This window comes from Pangasianodon hypophthalmus, chromosome 3 (assembly GCF_027358585.1).
Source record: "Pangasianodon hypophthalmus isolate fPanHyp1 chromosome 3, fPanHyp1.pri, whole genome shotgun sequence".
NCBI classification, from domain to species: Eukaryota; Metazoa; Chordata; class Actinopteri; order Siluriformes; family Pangasiidae; genus Pangasianodon; species Pangasianodon hypophthalmus.
This window is the reverse complement of record NC_069712.1, coordinates 13,056,391-13,077,591: the sequence shown is the minus strand read 5'-3', so window position 1 is coordinate 13,077,591 and position 21,201 is coordinate 13,056,391. Positions and strand designations below refer to the sequence as shown.

General features: G+C 38.6%; 3 protein-coding genes, 1 non-coding gene and 1 pseudogene across 7 annotated transcripts; 3 read left to right on the top strand and 2 right to left on the bottom strand.

Annotated features, from left to right (window-relative positions):
* Positions 1-1,267: 1,267 nt before the first annotated feature.
* Positions 1,268-1,350, top strand: trnal-cag (transfer RNA leucine (anticodon CAG)). The gene has a single exon. It is a non-coding gene; the product is annotated as a tRNA-Leu (tRNA).
* Positions 1,351-2,631: 1,281 nt separating this feature from the next.
* On the top strand, positions 2,632-11,730 carry rab4a (RAB4a, member RAS oncogene family). Its single transcript, XM_026943181.3, has 8 exons — positions 2,632-2,788; positions 4,002-4,082; positions 4,191-4,305; positions 5,022-5,084; positions 7,469-7,623; positions 8,072-8,167; positions 8,252-8,381; positions 10,796-11,730. The coding sequence occupies exons 1-7, from the start codon at positions 2,773-2,775 to the stop codon at positions 8,365-8,367; spliced, it is 642 nt and encodes a 213-aa protein (XP_026798982.1). The 5' UTR covers positions 2,632-2,772; the 3' UTR covers positions 8,368-8,381; positions 10,796-11,730.
* LOC128318008 (surfeit locus protein 6 homolog) lies at positions 5,091-7,462 on the top strand (annotated as a pseudogene).
* A 593-nt stretch (positions 11,731-12,323) lies between the features above and the next one.
* Positions 12,324-18,086, bottom strand: ccsapb (centriole, cilia and spindle-associated protein b). Of its 4 annotated transcripts, none has more exons than XM_026945276.3 (4): positions 16,531-18,086; positions 15,144-15,460; positions 14,251-14,543; positions 12,324-13,970 (listed from the first exon to the last, which is right to left on the bottom strand). In XM_026945276.3, exons 2-4 carry the CDS (start codon positions 15,451-15,453, stop codon positions 13,791-13,793), a joined length of 783 nt encoding a protein of 260 aa, XP_026801077.1. In that variant the 5' UTR covers positions 15,454-15,460; positions 16,531-18,086; the 3' UTR covers positions 12,324-13,790. The 4 variants fall into 4 exon arrangements, with proteins under 4 accessions (XP_026801077.1, XP_026801066.1, XP_026801088.1 ...); XM_026945265.3 differs by having other exon boundaries at positions 15,144-15,457; XM_026945287.3 differs by lacking the exon at positions 16,531-18,086 and adding an exon at positions 15,793-16,523.
* Positions 18,087-18,229: 143 nt separating this feature from the next.
* On the bottom strand, positions 18,230-20,951 carry acta1b (actin alpha 1, skeletal muscle b). The gene is made up of 7 exons (XM_026938498.3): positions 20,797-20,951; positions 20,020-20,159; positions 19,582-19,906; positions 19,284-19,445; positions 18,983-19,174; positions 18,701-18,882; positions 18,230-18,605 (listed from the first exon to the last, which is right to left on the bottom strand). The coding sequence occupies exons 2-7, from the start codon at positions 20,146-20,148 to the stop codon at positions 18,462-18,464; spliced, it is 1,134 nt and encodes a 377-aa protein (XP_026794299.1). The 5' UTR covers positions 20,149-20,159; positions 20,797-20,951; the 3' UTR covers positions 18,230-18,461.
* Between the last annotated feature and the right edge of the window lie 250 nt (positions 20,952-21,201).

Here is a 21,201-nt window from a genome sequence, read left to right as displayed (position 1 = left end):
GGGCCCCTTCATGATTTTATGCATTGCACTGCTGCCACGTGATTGGCTGATTAGATAATTGCATGACTGAGTAGGTGTACAGGTGTTCCTAATCAAGTGCTCGGTGAGTATCTCATAGTATTTGTAGTTGTTGTTGTTGTTGTTTTTAATGAATGTAATTTAGCTTAACTCTATACACCTTTTGAATGTCGAATGCTGCTCTGCTTTATTTGAATTTCTTCATTAGTGCATGACTATCACCATCTTGTGGTCAGCAGGTTTTCAGCAAACCCTCCATATGTGGGAGCTCAGCAGTTTTTGTGCTAGTGACTGCTGGTGACAAATCACAGGACTGCTATAGTTTGGTCTGATAGACGCCCTTAAATCTACTTTATTGCGTGGATTGTATCCTTTTTATGTGTAAGTTGCAGTGATAAAATATGTCAAATTCACTGCCCTTTTAGTGAGACATGAGGAGATGGTGTATGTAATCTCTAGATACACCATCTCCAGAATTGGCACCTTCATAAAATTAGCAAAAATAAAATAACACAAGTAATGAGTGATATTTTGAGTTGAGATATGGGAATGCGGTATTGTTATATTTTAATACAATTATTTTCTGTGAATAAAGTGTTAACTCTCTAAATTACTTTGATACCTAAAATGGCAGTAGTTCATGATGAACGTTGTTAATAATAATAATAATAATGATGATGATGATGATGATGATGATGATGATAATAATAATAAGCCAGCACATTATGCTAGCTGTGTGGAGCAGTGAGGTAGAGAGGGGTGCACTTTTATTCAGATATACTGAAATTAGGCAGCTGATAATGTCCAACACTTGCACGCTTGTCTTTTTCGCCGCACTTTAGCGACACCTGAGTCGACTACAAAATGTGTCGAACCGATATCTCAGTCAAACAGCCGTACCTGCGTGCTTCAGGGTCGTGAAGATGACCAAAACTAAGTAAATTTAAAAAAAAAAAAATAGGATGCTGCGTAGTGCTTCTGAATGCATGAGGTGTTTTTCGGTGTATAAGTAATCTACATTAGCCAGGTATTGTACTCATGTAATTATTTCCAATAGTACTAGATTAACGTTACTTGACGTAACTTGCCTGTAATCGCATGCAGTTCAGTTGGTATTAATTATAAAGTTCATGTTAGTCTACAAGTTAACGACTGCTAGCTAATTTTTTACCCAACTGGCTAGTAGGTTCTAGTTTGCGTCCCAGTGGATGTGATCTTCTTGTTAGGTCTTTGTGAGTGTTAATAGTATGTCAGGATGGCCGAGCGGTCTAAGGCGCTGCGTTCAGGTCGCAGTCTCCCCTGGAGGCGTGGGTTCGAATCCCACTTCTGACAGCAAATGTTTTTCAGTCATTACGGGAACTTTTTATCCTAGAATATTTGTAGTACTTTTAGCATTGTTCGGCTGATAGAAAAAGAAATACTTCTAGTAATAAATGATTGTTACTGGAGAGGTATATATGTCCTCTAGCCGTGTGAAAAGGGATGGATTTTTTTGTGCAAGTTATTGTGCATTTTTAAAGTGGCAAAAATTCTGGAGCTGACAGTAATAAATACCTAGCAAAACAGCAGTACACATTCTGATCATGAAAAACTGAAGAAAAAATATATTTAAGCAATATCGTACGAGCAAGAGTGCGGTTATGCTGAATATCGGCACGGGTGTAATTCGGCGCAGTGTTGAATCACAGCTATTCCAATATTCAGTATAACGACACTCAGTGCACTATTGCTTTTATACAGCAGTTTCTAAACAAGAACTTAATATCAAGTAAGTGACATTTCGGTCATAATACGGCCAAATGTTCTGTTTATTTTTGCTCCGCTAGTGGAAACAGATCCCGAAGAAACTACAGTCACTTTATAGCCCATCGGCTAACGGACTAGCTAGCTCACACTGATTTGTACAAGGTGCTTCTGGTAAAATTGGCATCCCTTCTTTCTTTTCATCTTCATCTGATGAGCTTTCAGATTTTACACAGATAGCTATATTGCGGAAATGTATAATTTACCATGTCTGCTGATGATGTCGCTAACACTACTGTAGTAACGATTTCAAACTTGGCAGTGGAACTTCACATGGTGTAGAGAGACCAGCGGAGTGATACACACAGTGAAATGTCCCAGTGCGGTTATAGGAAATACAGGCATTCTTTGAACGCCGCTGGACAAATCAAATTAGTGGACCACAACTAACTGTGTATAAATACTATACTGTATAATGTAAGCTTTATAATCTAATGAATGTACTCCTATTTTCGGCTACGGTGCTACCAGACTTTACTTTATTACAAATTACATATATGAACATAGTCTAGTGAAAACATTAGGGTGTATATTCTTGCCTAAATATGTTTTACACTAGGCTGAACAGTAGACACTAGACAGTTTATTACTTGAATACTAGGTTATAGTATGATCTAATGCATTTGGCTAATGCAGCATTTGGCTTCCCCAGGTTATTGACAATCAGACTCAGTTTTCCATGTCTGTTGGCTAAATACTGTAGCTACATGGATTTAACAGAAATATATTTTGCTATAGAATCGACTGCAAAGTATGAAGTTGTTTTGCTTTATTAATTTCCCCCACTTCAAGCTGCACCCTATCAGGCTCTTACGTTGAAAATTGTAACCGGAAGTGTGCGGCCTGTGAATTCTAGCAGGATGCGCGGATCCCGCTGAGGGATTTTCCCTTTATTTACTATCCTCTTCGACTGCGCTGAGAAAAAATAGCTATCTGAAATAAACGTCTGCCATGTCCGAGACATACGGTAGGGAATGTTTGTTTTCGTGCACCATGTACAGGCCGAGTCCAGGAGGTTGTGCGGCATTGATTTAGCAGGTGTCCCGATGTGATGCATCGCAGTAATGACGAGTCGCAGGCTAATAGCGCTGTACACAAGCAGCTACGCCCGTGAGGAGTCACAGCTAGCTCACTACATGGACATGGTTTTTGCTGCTTGGCTTGATAGAGGAGCGACTAATTAAGTTTCTAGCACTTACAGCGTGTGATTCGAGTCAAATGTTTAAAAATAGCACAGAAACGCGTTTCTCCGGGTTCCTGTCTGCTACAGTGTAAACAGCGCAGTGAAGCCGGAAGAAGCTGTTATATTTACTCCGCTAGCTGGCTTTAATCCCTGCACCGCTACACCCAACATCCGAGACATGGATTGCGCAATCACAAATACATTCTGATTGTTATTCGAGAGGACACAAAACCTGGGTATTTTGCAACACATACGGTTGCATGTTTGCTTAATTTGCAGCTGTTGTACCAAAGAGTACAAGGGTTCAAACCCAGTTCTGGAGGGTAACAGCACTGCACAGCTGAGTGGTGTTCCTGGTGTGCCATCAATGTCAATTCAGTATTGTTATTACAGTTATGTATTCCCTGTGGTGGGAAAGGGCAGATGTACCCATGTTTTAAGGATATCAGTAATTTAAACAGGGAATAGTGTGTATATCTTGTAACTAGACCACAGTTTATAACATGAGACATGATGAAAAGCCCTGATTTAAACAAGGCAGTGATTGACATCAGGCAGCGTTAATACTGTTATAAATCAAGAAGACTTAGGGGTGAATATTACATCTGACAGGATACAAAAGCTGCTTCAAGGATATGAAAGACAGTGGAGGCAGGAGTAAAGAAACAGTACGGATATACAAGCTATTAGAGAATTTTGATATCATTCAATAAGAGATTTAAACCTTTCAGCTGATATTTTAATATATTTACTGTTAAAGCCTAAATGTCTTGTTATAAATTATATTAATTTTTCTTTATTTTGTCCAAAAAGGTATGATAACTTTTGCACTCAACAATAGCTGATTATCTGGCTCATTTGGCTTTGTGTTAATGCCGGTATTAAACTTCATTGTGGATTGTGGCCTTTCAGAGTGCTGAGACAAATTAACTAATCAGATTAAGAATTAATAAACAATGTTAATAAATAAATAAGTAATTTTTTGTTTTCTTTGCAGATTTCCTGTTTAAGTTCCTCGTTATCGGGAATGCAGGAACTGGAAAATCATGTCTCCTTCACCAGTTCATAGAGAAGAAATGTATGTCAGCTTTCAATAACAGCACATAAATTCATCGTAAATCCATGTCATGAGTAACAGGAATTTTTGTCATACATATCTTTTTTTTTTTTTTTTTTGCTTCTTCAGTCAAAGATGACTCAAATCATACAATCGGAGTGGAGTTTGGCTCTAAGATCATCAATGTGGTCAACAAATTTGTCAAACTCCAGATTTGGGACACAGCAGGACAGGAACGGTTCAGGTATGTTTATAACTCTGTTACTCATTTATTACTCAGTCATTGCTGGAAAGCTGGTTTGCATCACTCTAATTTTTTCACGCTGTGATGATTATTTTCAGTGCAGCTCAGTACTTTTAGTGAGTCTGTAAGTTGTTGGTTGAACACTGATCATCTTCCTCCTAGAGTTCAGTTTGCCTTAAATGGCCATGCAGTATGCACCATTATATTAAAACACATGTTCTACCCTACATTCAGTTTTTTTGGTTTGTAGATTGTAGTAATATCAAGTATAGAGCAGCACAGTGGTGCAGTGGGTAGTGTTGCCACCTCAACGCTTCTGGGTTCGATCCTGAGCTTGGGTTATTTTCTGTGTCCAAAAACCATTCACTGTCCGACATGCTGGTGGCGGATTAGCTGTGCTAGATTGCCCCTAAGTGTGAATGAATGTACTGTATGAGAGTGTGTGTGTGTTTGTGTGAATGGTGTCCAATGATGGACTGGCATGCCATCCAGGGTGAATTTTGCCACCTCGCACCTTGCGTTGCTGGATAAGCTCCAGATCCACCACAACCTTGACCAGGATAATTCGGTTACTGAAGATGAGCAATATAAAATAAAGTTGCTTAATTTTTAACCAGAGTTAACCAGAGTTATCTGAATTTGTGCTAGGTAAGTATTTCAATTACACTGCAGTGGTTTTCCTCTTCTGTATGTAACAGACACGTTTGTCTCCTCAGATCTGTAACACGAAGCTATTACCGAGGGGCAGCAGGAGCTCTCCTAGTCTATGACATCACCAGGTAAGTTAACAATAACAGGTCATGTAGGCCATGCTGTTGCAAATAAAGCCCAGATTTTCATGTACTGAGACTAAAACATTTCCAGCTGTCAGTATTTGGGAATGTGGGCTTTATTACTTAAATATGTTAGCACAAATGGTCCTAAGTGGCTCTAACATAATTAGATAAAAAGGTATATATTTTACTCTGAACTGATGGATGGATTTGTTTAGATTTATACCACAGCACTGTTAAATTCTCAAATCTGATTGGTCAGAAGATGTTGAATCATTTTCTATAACAGCATGGGTCTGGCTGCAAGGAATGTTATAGGCTCATGTTATTGCACTTGTTGTCATAAAGCATTGTTTCTATAGTGACATGGACTTGCATTATTCCACATATTCTAAACATTATAATGAGTGGATTAAAAAACATGCTGTTACAAGAAAAATGTATAATAATAATTTTTATGGAAGGAGATGGAATTTTTTTTCTTTGGAAGAAGTCTCCAGTGTCAGCAATTTGTTTCAGTCAGTAGGTTTTCCACATGCCTGTTTTAAAAATAAAAAAAGTTTCTGGAGAGGCACTCTGTTCTATTTTATGTTTTCTACTGTGTAATGTTTATTATTTGTTGTAAGTTTCAGAATTGGGTACAAATTAAATGTTGGATTTAAAGGATAAGAAATGTAACTGCAGATTTTTCTCTAATTCAGCACAGCTGTTATATCTGTGCGTTTACACATGTTGGGGGATCTTTCTGTATTGCAATTAACTGCCAAGCAGTTGCATTTCCAAAGATAACTAAACTTGCCACCAAATATGACTACCTAGAGAAGTTTAACCGCACTGAAAAGAGGCTACATTCCATTTCGAGGCAAAAGCGACAGTGAAGGTGGATCTGAGAAAAACAACTAGAATCCTAGAGCATCCTCTAATCAGCACAGAAGCTAAGTGGTACAGTTGTACAGAATTCTTCTCAGGTGAAAGTTCATCTTGGGAGTCAAGTAAAGATGGAGCAAAAGATTCCTTCCTCAGAGAAAGTGCAGAAATGGCAAGCAAAATGAAAAACAGGAGAGAGAGTACAAGAAGAGGAAAAGGAAAAAATTTCACTTGAACAAGTTAATGGATAGTCCTTCCGTAGGGATCAAGTAGAAAGTGAAACAGAACCAGCACTACTGCCTTAGGACAATTCTACATCAAGCAAACCTGCCAGAAAGGACACAAATGCCATCTTCTTCAACAAGGTGGAAGTAGGAGAGGACTATGTGGACAAAGCAACCAAGCTAAAGGAGAAGAAGAAACAGAAGGCAAAAGGAACTCTCACTTCCCTGACAGTCAAGACCTACAAAGAGCTGTTGTCTCAAGTCGAGGCTAGGAAAGCCAGTCTTGGGGAACTGAGAGAGAAAACGAAAACAAAGCCAAGAGTGAGGAAGAGAATATGCAGTGGACTAACATCCTCTACAAGGCTGAGGGCATGAAGATCAGAGACAACGAAGAACGTCTGCATGCTTCACCGAAGAGGAAGGAGAAAACGAAGGCACTAAGGAATAAGAAATTGGCTGAAAGGAGCCAGCACATGTTGGAGAAGATACAGCAGAGGCTAGATTAAAGACACAGAAACATACAGAAATGCAAGCAGAACAAGATGGAGAAGTGTAAATAGAGGGCCAGGAAGAAAGGCAGGGTGCTGTCTGAGGATCTAAAGAAGGCTGCTGTGGAGGGAGAGGAAATGAAATACAGAACAGAGAAATGAGTCGGTTAAGCAAAAAATGAGAAAAAGACAAACACCAAACTCTGATTCTGTTCTGTTAAGCAGTCTCCCCATTCAGACAAACTCTTTTATGTGTAATAGTAGTGTTGATACCTCAATTAATGGCTTGATAGTTATCTGTTGAGGCTATCATGATACCTTTTAGTTTGTGAGAAAGAGTTAGTGTGTCAGCCTACTCTATATCTTTGTAGTTAAATAAATACATTTTTGATCTCTTACTTTTCACTGTATGGTGAGAAACCAACTGTTTATATCTGCTATAACATAAAGTGATAACAGGAACTAACTTGTTTTGAGGACATTAAATGTAACTATAAATGGATAAAAAGTATGACATCTTTCTGTAATTAAAAAAATATAATCATTGGCAAATTGCTGTGGTATAAGAGGAATAAAACACTTTGATAAGTGCTGCAATAGGAAAATAATGAACTGTTGATTATTTTCCCGTAACAGCACCACCTGTCATGTTCTATTCCATACTTAGCAGCCATTGTGTTTATACCTCTTCTTGGTTTGGTGTGGTGTGTACTTGTTGCCTGTATGGAATATTAAAAAAAAAAAAAAAAACTAATGATAGACAAATTGTACTTCTAATTCTTTTCTGATATTTTTCTAATTTTCATATCAGTCGGGAGACATATAATGCTCTGACCAACTGGCTGACAGATGCCAGGATGTTAGCCAGTCAGAACATTGTTATAATACTGTGTGGCAATAAGAAGGACCTGGATGCTGATCGGGAGGTCACCTTTCTGGAGGCATCTCGCTTCGCTCAGGAGAATGGTGCGTCTGCCTGGCTAGATATATACAAATATACAAATACAAATTATTGTCTACCCAGATTAATGAAAAATAAAGATTTCCATACTAAATATTAAATTTTAGCAGTTTTATTTAGATTTTCAAAATATTAAACCCGGTGTTGTATAAATAAGTATTCTTTTGGGCTAGTTTTATGTCTTATTTAGTAATAACTGTTTGATGTCATGTCACATTTAGTATTTAGAACGATGCACCACAAGGTGCCACTGCAGGATTGTAAATTAGCTCTAACATCCCAGGGACTACCATGCTCTTATTTCAGTGAAGAAAAAAAAAAAGGAAACCTGACCTAGATGGAAAGGGGCCTAATAATGTATTCAAAAGCAATATCAAATCAGATGACTAGAGGTGTACCTATTTACAGTATGTTATTCATAAAATAAAGCTTATATATATTTGTGTACTCTAGAGCTCATGTTTCTAGAGACCAGTGCTTTAACAGGGGAAAATGTGGAAGAGGCATTTGTCCAGTGTGCACGCAAAATCCTCAACAAAATAGAATCAGGTAAAAGCACATATATCAAACTGAAACAGTGTGTCATGTCATTTAGGATATCCTCTTCTAATAGGATTTTGTTGTGTTGGTCAGGTGAGCTGGATCCAGAGAGGATGGGTTCAGGGATTCAGTATGGCGATGCAGCGCTACGGCAGCTTCGTTCCCCGAGACGAGCTCAGGCTGAGAGCGTGCAGGAGTGTGGTTGTTAGAGCCCAACAGCCAGGTGAGATGACACTTAGCCTTTGAAATAAGTGGTTCCGCAAATGTGAATAACCAAAACACAATTTGTGGAATTTCTTCAACTGTGTTGGGGCTGCATAAATAGGGCTGAATGCGGAAAACATCTGCAAAGTGTGTCTGTGTACCTCTAGCATTTTGAACCCAGGCATTTGAGACAAACTCTGTCACCTTTGCACTGCAGATATAACAGATGCACTGGGGAGGGATTGCTGCTCTTATGCACAGCTCTTAATACACTACACTCGCTAAAAATAGCAAGGCTTCCTAGAGTTTTCGTAAGGGATAGAATGGGTCACATTCATTATTGATATTTCAGATTTGTTCTTTGTTTAGTAATAGAATTCTTAGACATTTGCATCTTGCTTGTGCTGGGATTTAACTCCTTCTAACATTGTGTGCATGTAGTATATTAGTATTTTTGCACCAAACTGTTTTTATTAGTAATTTCAATCAGTGGTTGATTAATTTCACATGAAGTATTAATGTATGTAAGAAATCAGAAAGCATTTTTATTGAGAGGCATTTTTAGTGAGGCTTATTTTCTCTGCTATTTACATTCATAGTTTCAGTGTCAGCCTTTTTGGGACTGTTTTCAAGGTTCAGTTTGACATTATACAGTATATAATATGAACTAAAATCACATTGCTACTATATGTAGTACTTATAATCTCTGACTGCCTAATCACAGAAATGAGTAAGTTACGTTCCCTAGTAAAAAGGTATCACACTGAAATCTGGGAGGGCCACCAGCTAATTAGCTAAATTTGATGTGTTAGAAGAGTGAAAATATAAATCTTTCTAGGATGGTACCCACCCCATGATTGAAGTGTAACACTCCTAGCTTATTATATTGGCCTGTCCTGTATGATTTCCCCTTCCTTTCCCTCTTGTCTGTAAAAGGATGTTGGTGGTAGCAGCTCAGCAGCATCTGTTCTGTATTTAGTTTGCTCAGGGAAGGCGGAGTCCACTTTAATGTAGGGGGCTATTTTGGTCATTAATGCCCCCTGAGCCCTGATCAAGTTTGCTTCTGCATGCCCGAGTGACGATGACACAGCGATGCTGAGCCACGCTAAGCATATCCTTCTCCAGCCTCCCCCACACACATTCATAGATACACACCCAGGATCACCGTCTTTCCCAACTAGAGTAAGAACAAGTGCCTAAACCTTTATTCCCACCCCTAGAACTTATCAGTTAGACTGCACTCACACACAAATACAGAACAGTGCAGGCTATCAGTTATATTTAACTCCAGACTCTCTGTGTCCTTCCCAGACCCTTAGCATCTTAGGCACCTTATTTGGCTACTTTGGAATGCTAACCAGAAATAGAGATCCAAGGTGGTCCAGGATTCAAGGTATCTATGAAAGGAGAAGGCTAATTAACACAGCTACTCATAGACAACTTTATACTCAATACATAAACGTATAAGAAGGTGACTGGTTTGGGTCTCGGTTAGTAAAAGTCAGCGTTCCTTCTTGGAAACTAAGAACTTTTTGAAAATGATCTGACTTGGATTTGCACCATATGTTTCAGCACATATGCTAAACGTGATTTATTACGTATGTGATTTATTACCCATCATTTAAATAAGGCAACACATATGTATTTGCACTGCTTGACAAATGCACTTATATATGGAGAATATCAAATATTAAGTCAAATATTTTAAAGCTAAAACAAATAATTATTATGTGAATGGTAATTGTGCATATGCTCAATTATTTTAATGACCTGGTTCTTCAGGCAGTGTCTTTTAAGAATGTATACACCAGTTTTCATTTATACCACAGCAGTGTTGAGTTCTTGATTCTGAGTGGTGAGAAGGTGTTGATTAATCGTAGTAAAGTTATAATTCAAATTCATAGTTTTAATACATTATCGTTTAATATGTTATCGGACCCTACATATAATCTAAGACTAATAAAAGGGATTTGGAAACATTATTCGTTTTTCTTTGTTAAATAATCATTGATATGGTTTTCTGTTAGGAGACAGTCTCAGCACTTTGTAGCAATAACATGACCAAATGACCAACTTCAAATTTTGTCTTCTTAAATTTAAGAGAGGAAAAAGAGAGGCTTGCAAGGTGACTTACCAATTATAACAGCTATAAAGGGCTGTGATGTTCCACAACACTAAATGTAAATATAAACTGATGAAAAGGAAGACCTGTCATTCTGTAATTTAAAAAAATGTAATCGCTGGCAAACTGCTGTGATATGAGGAATAAAACACTATAACATTCTGTTATAGAAAAACTTTGTGCTGGTAATAGCTTATCACTTTGTGTCGGCTACATTACATCACCCCAAAGTTGATTATTTTCCTATAACTGCATGCCCTGCTTTGTTTTAATCCTTACTTATTTTCAAGGTTTCACTGATTTCTCTACAGAAAATGTTTTGTAAAGACTATTTTGGGAATGGGACGACAGACCCAAAACAGTGGAGAAACTCTTCCCTCTCCTTCCTTTTTCTTCGGTTCAGACAAGTCTGAGATCTTGGGACGCCGCCCTGCTCTAAAACAACCCGGGCCGAGGCAAAGACACCAACCGAGGATGATGAATGTAGGCCGTTGCTGAACGTTCTGCACTGAGCTTGACCCACTTAACCCTCTATTTCCTGTCCTACTCCCATTAAAGTATTTAGGTCTTGTGTAAAGAAGAACTTAAATCATTATTTTGAAGCATGTTTATGGACTGCATTTCCATAACTTGAATGATTAGGTTTTATCAGCTCAGGAGTGCTTTTTGGTTAGGTCATATCAGCTGAAAACCTTTACTTTAATTTCTGCAGATGACAGATGTATCATTTGATCAGGTAAAGTAATATACTGATATATACATATATACATACATACACACACACACACACACACACACACATATATATATATATATATATATATATATATATATATATATATATATATATATATATATATATATATATATATATATATATATATATATATATACACACATACATACATACCATGTTTTATAAATGTGATTGCTTTCTTTGGAAAGCATGCACTGTTCTTTAATTCCATTGTTTTGCTTTTACTTTATTTTTGCACTTATATACAACATATATCAGAAGTTATGTTACTTTTAAAACCTGGAATGTCAAATTATAGTATATACTGAGTCACAGACCTATCTTCTATTCATATATAGTAGTGAAAAATATAAAAAATGAAATACATTGACAAGTCACTGTTACATAGTGTTACCTTACACAGCATACTTAAATGCTGTTGTCCTGTTTGAAAATGTTCATTTGACTAACTCATGCCAAGTGTTATTAAACATAGTATCACATTTATAATTGCTATGTATCTTCATTCAGCTTCATTCATACATTTTTGAAAAATACCTGTTCAGTCCTATATTTAATTTATTCTTAACCCAGCTGTTACTGAGAACAAGGGGTGGGAAATGTTGTCTGTGGTTTCAACATTGTACACATACACTGCTGAAAGTGTTAACTGTTACTGGGAGCACCTGCTTCACAGGCCATACAAGATATCTGCATTATTTTGTTGCTGCACTGTTTAAGAAAAAACACTTTTTTGAGGAGAGAGGAAATCATCATGTAATAATCAATACCATTACATGTTTTGTGTTGTGTTTTTTTTTTTTTTTAATCTAATACAACTATAAAATGAATAAGTTCAGATATGTTGCAATATTATAACAAGTATTGTGATGAAAGATATAATTATGATATGGTACAGCCTTACTTGGAAACATCAACTGGCTTACACTGGTAAACTCCTATCAAACATATTATGTTAATATTATATTAAATTATTTTAATATAATAATTTTCCCCATGTGTATTTCCATGTTGTACAATAATTTTGGATGGCATATCTGTGAATAATAAAGGTAATAGAAAAATACATAAACACAATGTGATAAAACTAGAAAAAGGTTTATTAATACATTTGAGAAACACATCGTGGTGGCACTGAATTAAGCAACACTCACAACTATAACCTTTTCAAGTAATAATGATATGAACACTAAAGCTGAGAGTAAAATACTGAGTCCCCACAAGTCTGCAGTGAGTGACTCAAAATCCCATCGCTGTCACTGTCCAAATACACTACTGCACGTTCACATACAGCCAAAACCACAAACCCTAAAGTCATATCTATGCACTCTTCAAACCAGATCGCTCAGCTTTTTACACAGACAATAACTGGTAGATCTTTGTTCTTCTGTGACTCAGAAGCAACATTATGGCTTCATTATAATCACTAACAATTCACCACTAAACAAATCACTATTACAATACAGAAAAATTACTTGCTTAGCATCCTTGAGAAATACTAATGTCATTTTAGTCTTCAAAAATCCTGGAATCAGTGGTGGCCCAATCCTCTATTACAAGCTAAGTAGATTTTTAGGATGTCATAATGTTACAGTAACAAGGGCAACATAGTGGTGCACCATTGGGCACGATATTTCTTCCCTGAAAAAGATATTACACAGCATTTTCTGTAGCATTTCTGTAGCATTATGTAATTTATGCTGAACAATACAGAATACATATTCACATTAAACCAGAGATATTTGTCCCACTTCAATTAAGCTACACTGTGTAGATAATGAGTACAACTTTTGTAAACTTTGAAAAGTGCTGGGGACATAATGACAGGTCAAAAAAAAGATAGTGGTTTCATTTAAACCGATGCTTTGGATGGATGCTTTGGAAGTCTTTTACAAAACCAGGCATATCAAAAGGTTGTAGGAACATGTCCTCAGTGAAAGTAAATCTATGCCATAAATCACACTATGGAATGGATTGAGTGTAAACTTATCATCATAATTACATCTAATTTGCCAGTACATACTGGCAAATATAAACCATCAAAACTGACACATGTAATTCCTAGAAAAAAAAAGCCTGAGTCTAAAATTTAGCATCTTCAATACACTATTCATGATATGTTAATAATGCAAGTTAAAATTATTGAACGATGCTAAAACTAGCTTTCATTTTGTACAGTAGGCTTCTGTTGTGGATTACTGCGTCTGATAGTCCAGTTTTGAGGTTCTGCACCAATGCAAATAAAACATACAACATATATTTTAATGTTGGCAGACTCGGAGAGAATGCTCTGGTGGCTGACTGTGGTTTTAAAATGCAATATAAAATCTATTATTTTACTGGTCCCTGACATCTTTTAAAATTCTGATAACTAATACCAGTCAACACACGAGGCAAGAAATTGGGCAAGTAAGATCAAATAAATAGCACAGACCTAAAATATCATTTTGTCATTTGATTTTTCATGATAATCCATTAAGGAAGACTGGCAAGCTGGATGCAGATCTCTACCTGTGACTGGAAGGAATGTTGCTGGCAGTCTCAGAGATTTACTGCGACCTAGCAGAGAAGCAGCGCATGTACTCAGTCATCCAAGGGTTATAATCAGGGACGAGCTTGCTTTTGTTCAACTTTTCCAAGTCAGCTGACTTTGCTCTTCGCTTGTCCATTCTCTTCATCTGTTTCTCAACCTCTCGTCTGGTCTTTGCTCGTAGTGCAGACTCATGGATCTAAGCACAGAGGAAATGTGTTTCATGAACAAACATGAATTAAGCCTTATAAACCTTTTTATCATTGAAACAGTTCACATGTCTGTTTTTTTGTCCCACGTACACACCTGAAAGCACTGCCTAGATACAGCCTTGTCTAGGAATAAATGCTCAATCCCAACTGTCTACAGAAAAAACTCTTCAAATGGACTCAAAGTATTAATGTTCTACTGTAATGTAATGTTTCTTCCCAGTTTGTTTGCTCACAGAAATACCATTATACAGCTGAGGAGCAGCTCACCTCCTTGGTTGATGCAGCTGGACCAACATTGTGCGTTCTTTTCGAGGCCATATCTGCCTGTCTGTCTCCTGAGCCATACATAGCAAAAGGATGTCTGCTTTCTTTGTCAGTGTCTTTGGTGATGTGATGCTTGGCTTTAGTTCGGGTTGGCTTGGATGAATGCCTTGGTTTGCTTTTCATATTGGTCTGAACACGGGGATACCTTTCTGGTGGGATGACAGGGGCCACAGGGGAGAGTGCTGTGCCTTTCTCTTCCTCCTTTTCCTGAGGTTTAACATCTTCTGTTACTTGTTCTGTTTTTAAAAAAAAGGTGATTAGTTGAGCCTTTGCCTTTTGGGGAGTAAAACCCAGCTAAACTATTGAAAGCAGAGTTTTCTCCCATTGTTGTTCTGTAAGGTCCATACATTAGTTATATACCACTAGTAGCCTAAAAGTTCAGTGGGACGTACCTGCCTGATACTGCATACACGGCTGATATTGGCCTGAAAATGTGGATCAGTATCTGACATCTTTTCTAATTCCATCTATTAACACTTTTCATGCTGTTAATATGTTATGCTGCCTGATACCACAAATCACAGGATATAACTTATCATAAAGGACACCTCCATCACGATTCTGAGGTTTTACCACAGAAGCTTGCACAGAACCCTGCTATCACAAATGGGACAAATCTGTGCATCCTTAGTTAAGAATTCAGTATTCTAAATTTTCCTAATTGTCCAGTGAATTTATTGTTCATCTGAAATTATAGCTTTGCAGCCACATCACTCTTGCTTTAGCCTTATCATACTATTTACACTTAAGGCCTATTTACAGAGTACCTGTGTGGTTTCAGTGAAGCATCATGATCCTGAGGACACCATATCTCTAGGGTTTAGACATTACCCTACCTCTGATCTGGCTTGTATCCGGTTCTCTCGCCTCTTCTGCTCCATGCTCTTCGTGCACTGCTGTCTCTGCTGTTGGTGCCTCTTCCTCCTTCTGCAGCCCGTAGTCCTTAGTTCTCTCCTGAGGTGTACATTTGCCGCTGGACTCTGTGTCGCTTCCACATTCATCCCAAAACCACGGGTTGTGTGTTTGCTCCAGCAACCGCCTCGACAGTCTGTAGTTCACCAAATCCTCATAACACTTCGCGTACGTTTCCCATTTCGGATCCTTAAATTTCTTCATATATTCTGACCTAATCCGTTTGGTCACCATATTCCTGCTAAAGAGAAGGGGAGATTACTTTCGCCTAGGATACAGTGTAGCATATCACACGGAAAAGAGGACATTTATTCATGTTTCTGCATGACTCTCTAGACTGCGCCTGTGCAGCCTTCACGTGCTCCGCAAATTGTTGTATTTCCTACTTGCAAAGCTGCAATTACGATGTCTTCGCATTCAGTAGGCATACTGACGTTTGCTAGTTAGCTAGCCTGGTGTATATGTGTATCTTTCTAACACTTTCTAGTTGCAAAGGATAAAGCAAGCCGGTGTATATGTGTATATTGCGCAAATGGTGATTGCCCAAAAAAAAGGCTAATAAAACCTACTAACCATCAACCATGGATGCGCCCGTTCCTCTTCTATGAGGAAAAAGTAAAGGTTTTGTTACAGAACTCGGTTCTCAAAAGCTACAAAGCTCTTAGAGAGGTTCGTGGACACCGGTTAGGTCAGAAACTCGTATTTACAATCATTTCAATAGCACATGAAGGTAGCATGATCCTCCCCTCCCGCCCGACATTTAAATCAAAACACGTATTGAGGAAAAGCCCCTTCCTGGGAGGAACCAATCGCAGACCAGCTGCTCGTGACAGCGCTTTGTCACACCCTTCCTTCATATATTTACACTACATATGTCTATTCAAACCGCGGATTTCAGCCCGTTCACACAGATAAACGCGGTGCAAATGGCGAGATAATCCTGCTACTTATCAGTAATTGCGTCTGTTTGCACAGTGAACCACACACACACACACACACACACACACACCATGCCGTGTGTGTCAACTACACTGTATAGCCTGCGGTTTAGTAAATACACAGCAGTCAAAGTAATAAGGTCTACAGCCTTTATGTTTACATTATGTACAATGCGTCCAGTAGGCCTACACTGTATTTTTAAGTTCGTGTTCGTGACAGCTGATATGATGCCGATCTGAACTATTTCTTTACATGACAACAACCATCCGCCATGATATTTTTAAAGGAACGCTGATGGATAAAATCCTGCCATCGTCTCATGTCAGATCGATCCAAATCCGGGTAGGAAAGAGTATCTCGGCTTTTACTTACGGTTTCAGGTTGCACACCAGGCGATAGGCGGCAGGTGGTCTCGATAATGCGACCCTTCACTGTTGTGCTGCTGATTTGCTTGTAGCTCCGCCCACTGCATAAAGCCCGCCGCTGGAGAGAGCAACAACAGGTGGGGATTAGACTCGAGTGTGGAACATACAGGCACACTGTCTTCTAAAGAAAAAAAAAAACACTGTATAACATGTAACTGAAAGAAAAATAATTTTTTTTTAGTGTTCTTTATTTTCAAGACAGATGGCTGTGAACTCAGTATCCCTGCTGAAAAATCCAGCTTGGGCTGACTTTTGAAAATGACACAACAGTAAGATAATTCTCAAAACATTTACTGATTAATTTTTCAAGTAATAAGGAGCTGTAAAATAACTTACTCGATGACAAAAAAAAAGATGGTCTACCAGTTTGTTCAGCTCGACCTGTGTTTTGGAAGCTGGTAGCTGGTCAGGCCAAGCTGGAGGTCCATTTATATTGTCTTCATAATTATAGAGGTTTATGACACTGGTGTAGGGATGGTCTGGGGCAAGCAATGCCCCTGCACAGTAAGGTTGGACCCCCTGTGCCCCTCTGAAATGAGGTATCTGAAATAGCATAAACTGCACTACATTATTGAACATAAAATTAATGATCGTGTAGGCAGTTTTTTAGTTGAGGAGGTTTACTATTTGCATAAAAAGTAGTTAAATAAACTAAAACTCTGACAGTCTGCAGCATGAAGTTATTAGATAGCTGAACAGTGATCTAAGCCCAAATTGACCTTAACCTTTTGCATGTTGTTTATAACAAATGTGTTAGTACTGTTTGACATTATATTATACAGTTTAAGAAGAGTAATGATCTATAATCCCACTATCTGGTGTCACCCAGAAGAGAACGAGTTTCATTTTGTGTCTGGTTCCTCTCAAGGTTTCTTCCTTATATTGTCTCTGGGAGTTTTCCCTTTCCATTTCTGTAAAGCTTCTTTTTATAATTGAATTAAATTGAAATGAATTTGAACTAAATGGTCTGTCTGAAGCATCTTGTCCCAGATTTAGCTGAGAAGCACTAGAATCTCAGCTGATAGCAGACACAGAAATTAATATTTGGCAGGACATTTGTTTCCATCTCAATTCAGTTAAATTAGTTATGGACATAATAAAGATATTTACTGGAAGAAAGAAAAAGAAAGAAAGAAACTCTAGAGGATGGACAAGTTTCAACTCTCTGAGCCTTAGGAATAAATTTAAACATGTCTCATATTCATATAGGCCTATTAAAAAGGCTATGAATTACTGACAAGGGTCAAATATCTGCTATGGCTCAAAGGAGAAAACAAGCCAGACATAACTAAGATAACTGGTGTGTCAGCTTTCACTCACCTCAAGTACATTCACACAGTGGGTAGAGTATGTTAAAAATAGAAATGACCTTAGTGTCTACTCTTACTGCTTTCTTGGACCACTTAAAATCTTTGTTCAATTTCATGGTTAGTGTAACCGAGACGGGGTGCTGGAAGGCTAATGCATAGCTACAGTTATGGATTATTAGGTAGTATATATTCATAATAAGTTTAATCTCCCTGCAGTAGCAGAATGTGTGCTGAAACCTTGATTCGAATGGGAATACCCAAAGGAAAAGTCACAACAAAAGCCTGTGTTATGCAAATAGAATAATGCCCATAGACACAAAATACCAAAATCCAAAATGATACCAAATAATGGACTTTAATAAATTAATATGTATGTACATTTCACATTATGCTGTATGACTTAGCATGTCAATCATCTTGATGTTGCTTAATCTTCACTGAAGTATATTCACTGTGTAACACTGGGTTACAAAATAAATTTTAAGTAATTCTGTCCCTTGCCAACGGAGTGCTCCACTGCTGCTCGGTTTATGGCGAGAAGACGCAGATGATAACGACGATGGTGGATTTAGAAGCACTTGCGGTGGACAATGCTGGGTCCAGCCTCATCGTATTCCTGCTTGGTGATCCACATCTGCTGGAAGGTGGACAGGGAAGCCAAGATGGAGCCACCAATCCATACAGAGTACTTACGCTCAGGTGGGGCAATGATCTGGAATAAAAGAGAGAGGAATGTGTTTCAGAAACGGGCAAGTCATCATAGGTGTGGAATGAAGATACATGTGAGAAACTACACTACTCCATTACCTTGATCTTCATTGTGCTGGGGGCCAGAGCAGTGATCTCCTTCTGCATACGGTCAGCAATACCAGGGTACATGGTGGTACCACCAGACAAGACGTTGTTGGCATACAGGTCCTTCCTGATGTCAATGTCGCACTTCATGATGCTGTTGTAGGCAGTCTCATGGATGCCAGCAGACTCCATACCTTTTCAGATAAAGATGAAGATCAATATAAGAGAATGACATACAGTTATATATGTTGTAAACGTAGCCTATGTTGTAAAGAGAAGCTGTTAATTACTCACCAATGAAAGAAGGCTGGAAGAGGGTCTCTGGGCAACGGAAACGCTCATTACCAATGGTGATAACCTGACCATCAGGCAACTCATAGCTCTTCTCCAGGGAGGAGGAGGAAGCAGCAGTGGCCATCTCATTCTCGAAGTCCAGAGCAACATAGCACAGCTTCTCCTTGATGTCACGCACAATCTCACGCTCAGCTGTGATGGAGAATTGTGTGAGTCAAAAAGCAATTTTAAAATGTTTGCTATCAACCTGATAAAGATAAAATATGAGAACAAACCACCAAGAAAGAAAGATCATATTTACCGGTTGTGACGAAAGAGTAGCCACGCTCAGTCAGGATCTTCATGAGGTAGTCGGTCAGATCGCGACCAGCCAGATCCAGACGCATGATGGCGTGGGGCAGAGCATAACCCTCATAGATGGGGACATTGTGGGTAACACCATCACCAGAATCCAGCACAATACCTGAACCACAGCAAGAAGTGTCAAGTTAGTGCTTCGAGTTTTGCTACTTTCTGTGCATAATGTCATAATAATAATTTGTTGGTGGTATCTAGGACTTTATGAAAAAAGTAAAAGGTTATGAAGGTGCGTTTCTCACCAGTGGTACGGCCAGAAGCGTACAGAGACAGCACAGCCTGGATGGCCACATACATGGCAGGGACGTTGAAGGTCTCAAACATGATCTGGGTCATCTTCTCACGGTTAGCCTTGGGGTTCAGGGGAGCCTCAGTGAGCAGGGTGGGGTGCTCCTCAGGGGCAACGCGGAGCTCATTGTAGAAGGTGTGGTGCCAGATCTTCTCCATATCGTCCCAGTTGGTAATGATGCCATGCTCAATGGGATACTTCAGAGTGAGGATACCCCTTTTGCTCTGAGCTTCATCACCTACATAGGAGTCCTTCTGACCCATACCCACCATGACACCCTAAGGGAGAGGAAAGAGAAATTTAATATACATTAAATGTTTATTTGCCATTGACAAAACTTCATCATTAAAAAGGTCTATGAAGCATTACAGTATAATTTATAAAGCCATACCTGATGACGGGGGCGACCAACGATGGAAGGGAACACAGCCCTGGGAGCGTCATCACCGGCAAAGCCAGCCTTCACCAGGCCTGAGCCGTTGTCGCACACCAAGGCGGTAGTCTCATCATCATCACACATCTTGGCAGGTTCTGTGTGTAAATATATTCAGATATCAGTGAGAGGGTGGTTTGTAGCACATGCAACACAGAAGAAAATAGGTTTAAAAAAAGTTAAATACTATGCTTTTAATCACTGTAACTGTACATTGATTTGTATCACACTAATTAAAAGTTTATAAAATGGTAATAATAATGTCATTAAGCAGATTTGTTTAATTTGGGTTGAAAATCGGTTAGTTTTAAGTTTTTGTATAAAAGTTCACACTGTGATTGTTAAGAGAAACATCACAGTATGATCTATGAATGAATTGCAATCGAAATCTCTTGGCTTTTGTTAAATGATCAAAACTATGCATTTTAAAAATAGAACTGTGGTTAGAGTTTAAACATAAATGTTTGTATTGTCACAAAAACTGATATGCCTTTCTTTATTCGTTCCAAATTATTATTTTGGTCTGTTTTTCTTTAGACCACGTGCAAAGCAAAAGCTCCCAGCTTGACATATATGAACACTTTAATTCAACTTTTTGCTGTGCATCACCTTGAGAAACTAGCATCAACTGATTCGGTTAATTTCATTAACGTCAACAGAAAAAAAGGAGACATTATTATCCAATTAGTCCTTGTTGCACGAGGGCTATGGAGTGGTTTAGTCAGATCTGCTTACCTGTGGTGGTGTCCTTCTCAGATGAAGCTCAGTGCAGAATGAAACCTCTGCTGGTTCCAGCTACAGGGTGACTGCTGGCCTTGGGCAACATTTATACCCGATCACCTTCATTTCCCGCCCACTGAACATGGTCCATGTGCTCAATTGGATTTTTTCCCAGTCTTTGGCCATATTAGGTTCTTGGGCGGTAAGCGAACGGGACTCCCGGTTGGAAGTGTGCACGGCTGTCCTAATAAGGTGATAGTCCTGATGTGAAGCCACGGCGCTCGAGCCGTATATGGGGAGTGAATGTTTTCATCACCACTCTATTCGCACATGGTGCATCCTACTACTCTGGCATGACTGCTACCAGTGAGAGTAGACTCTCATTTCTGATTATGTAGTGGGATTCAGCGGCGGCACGAG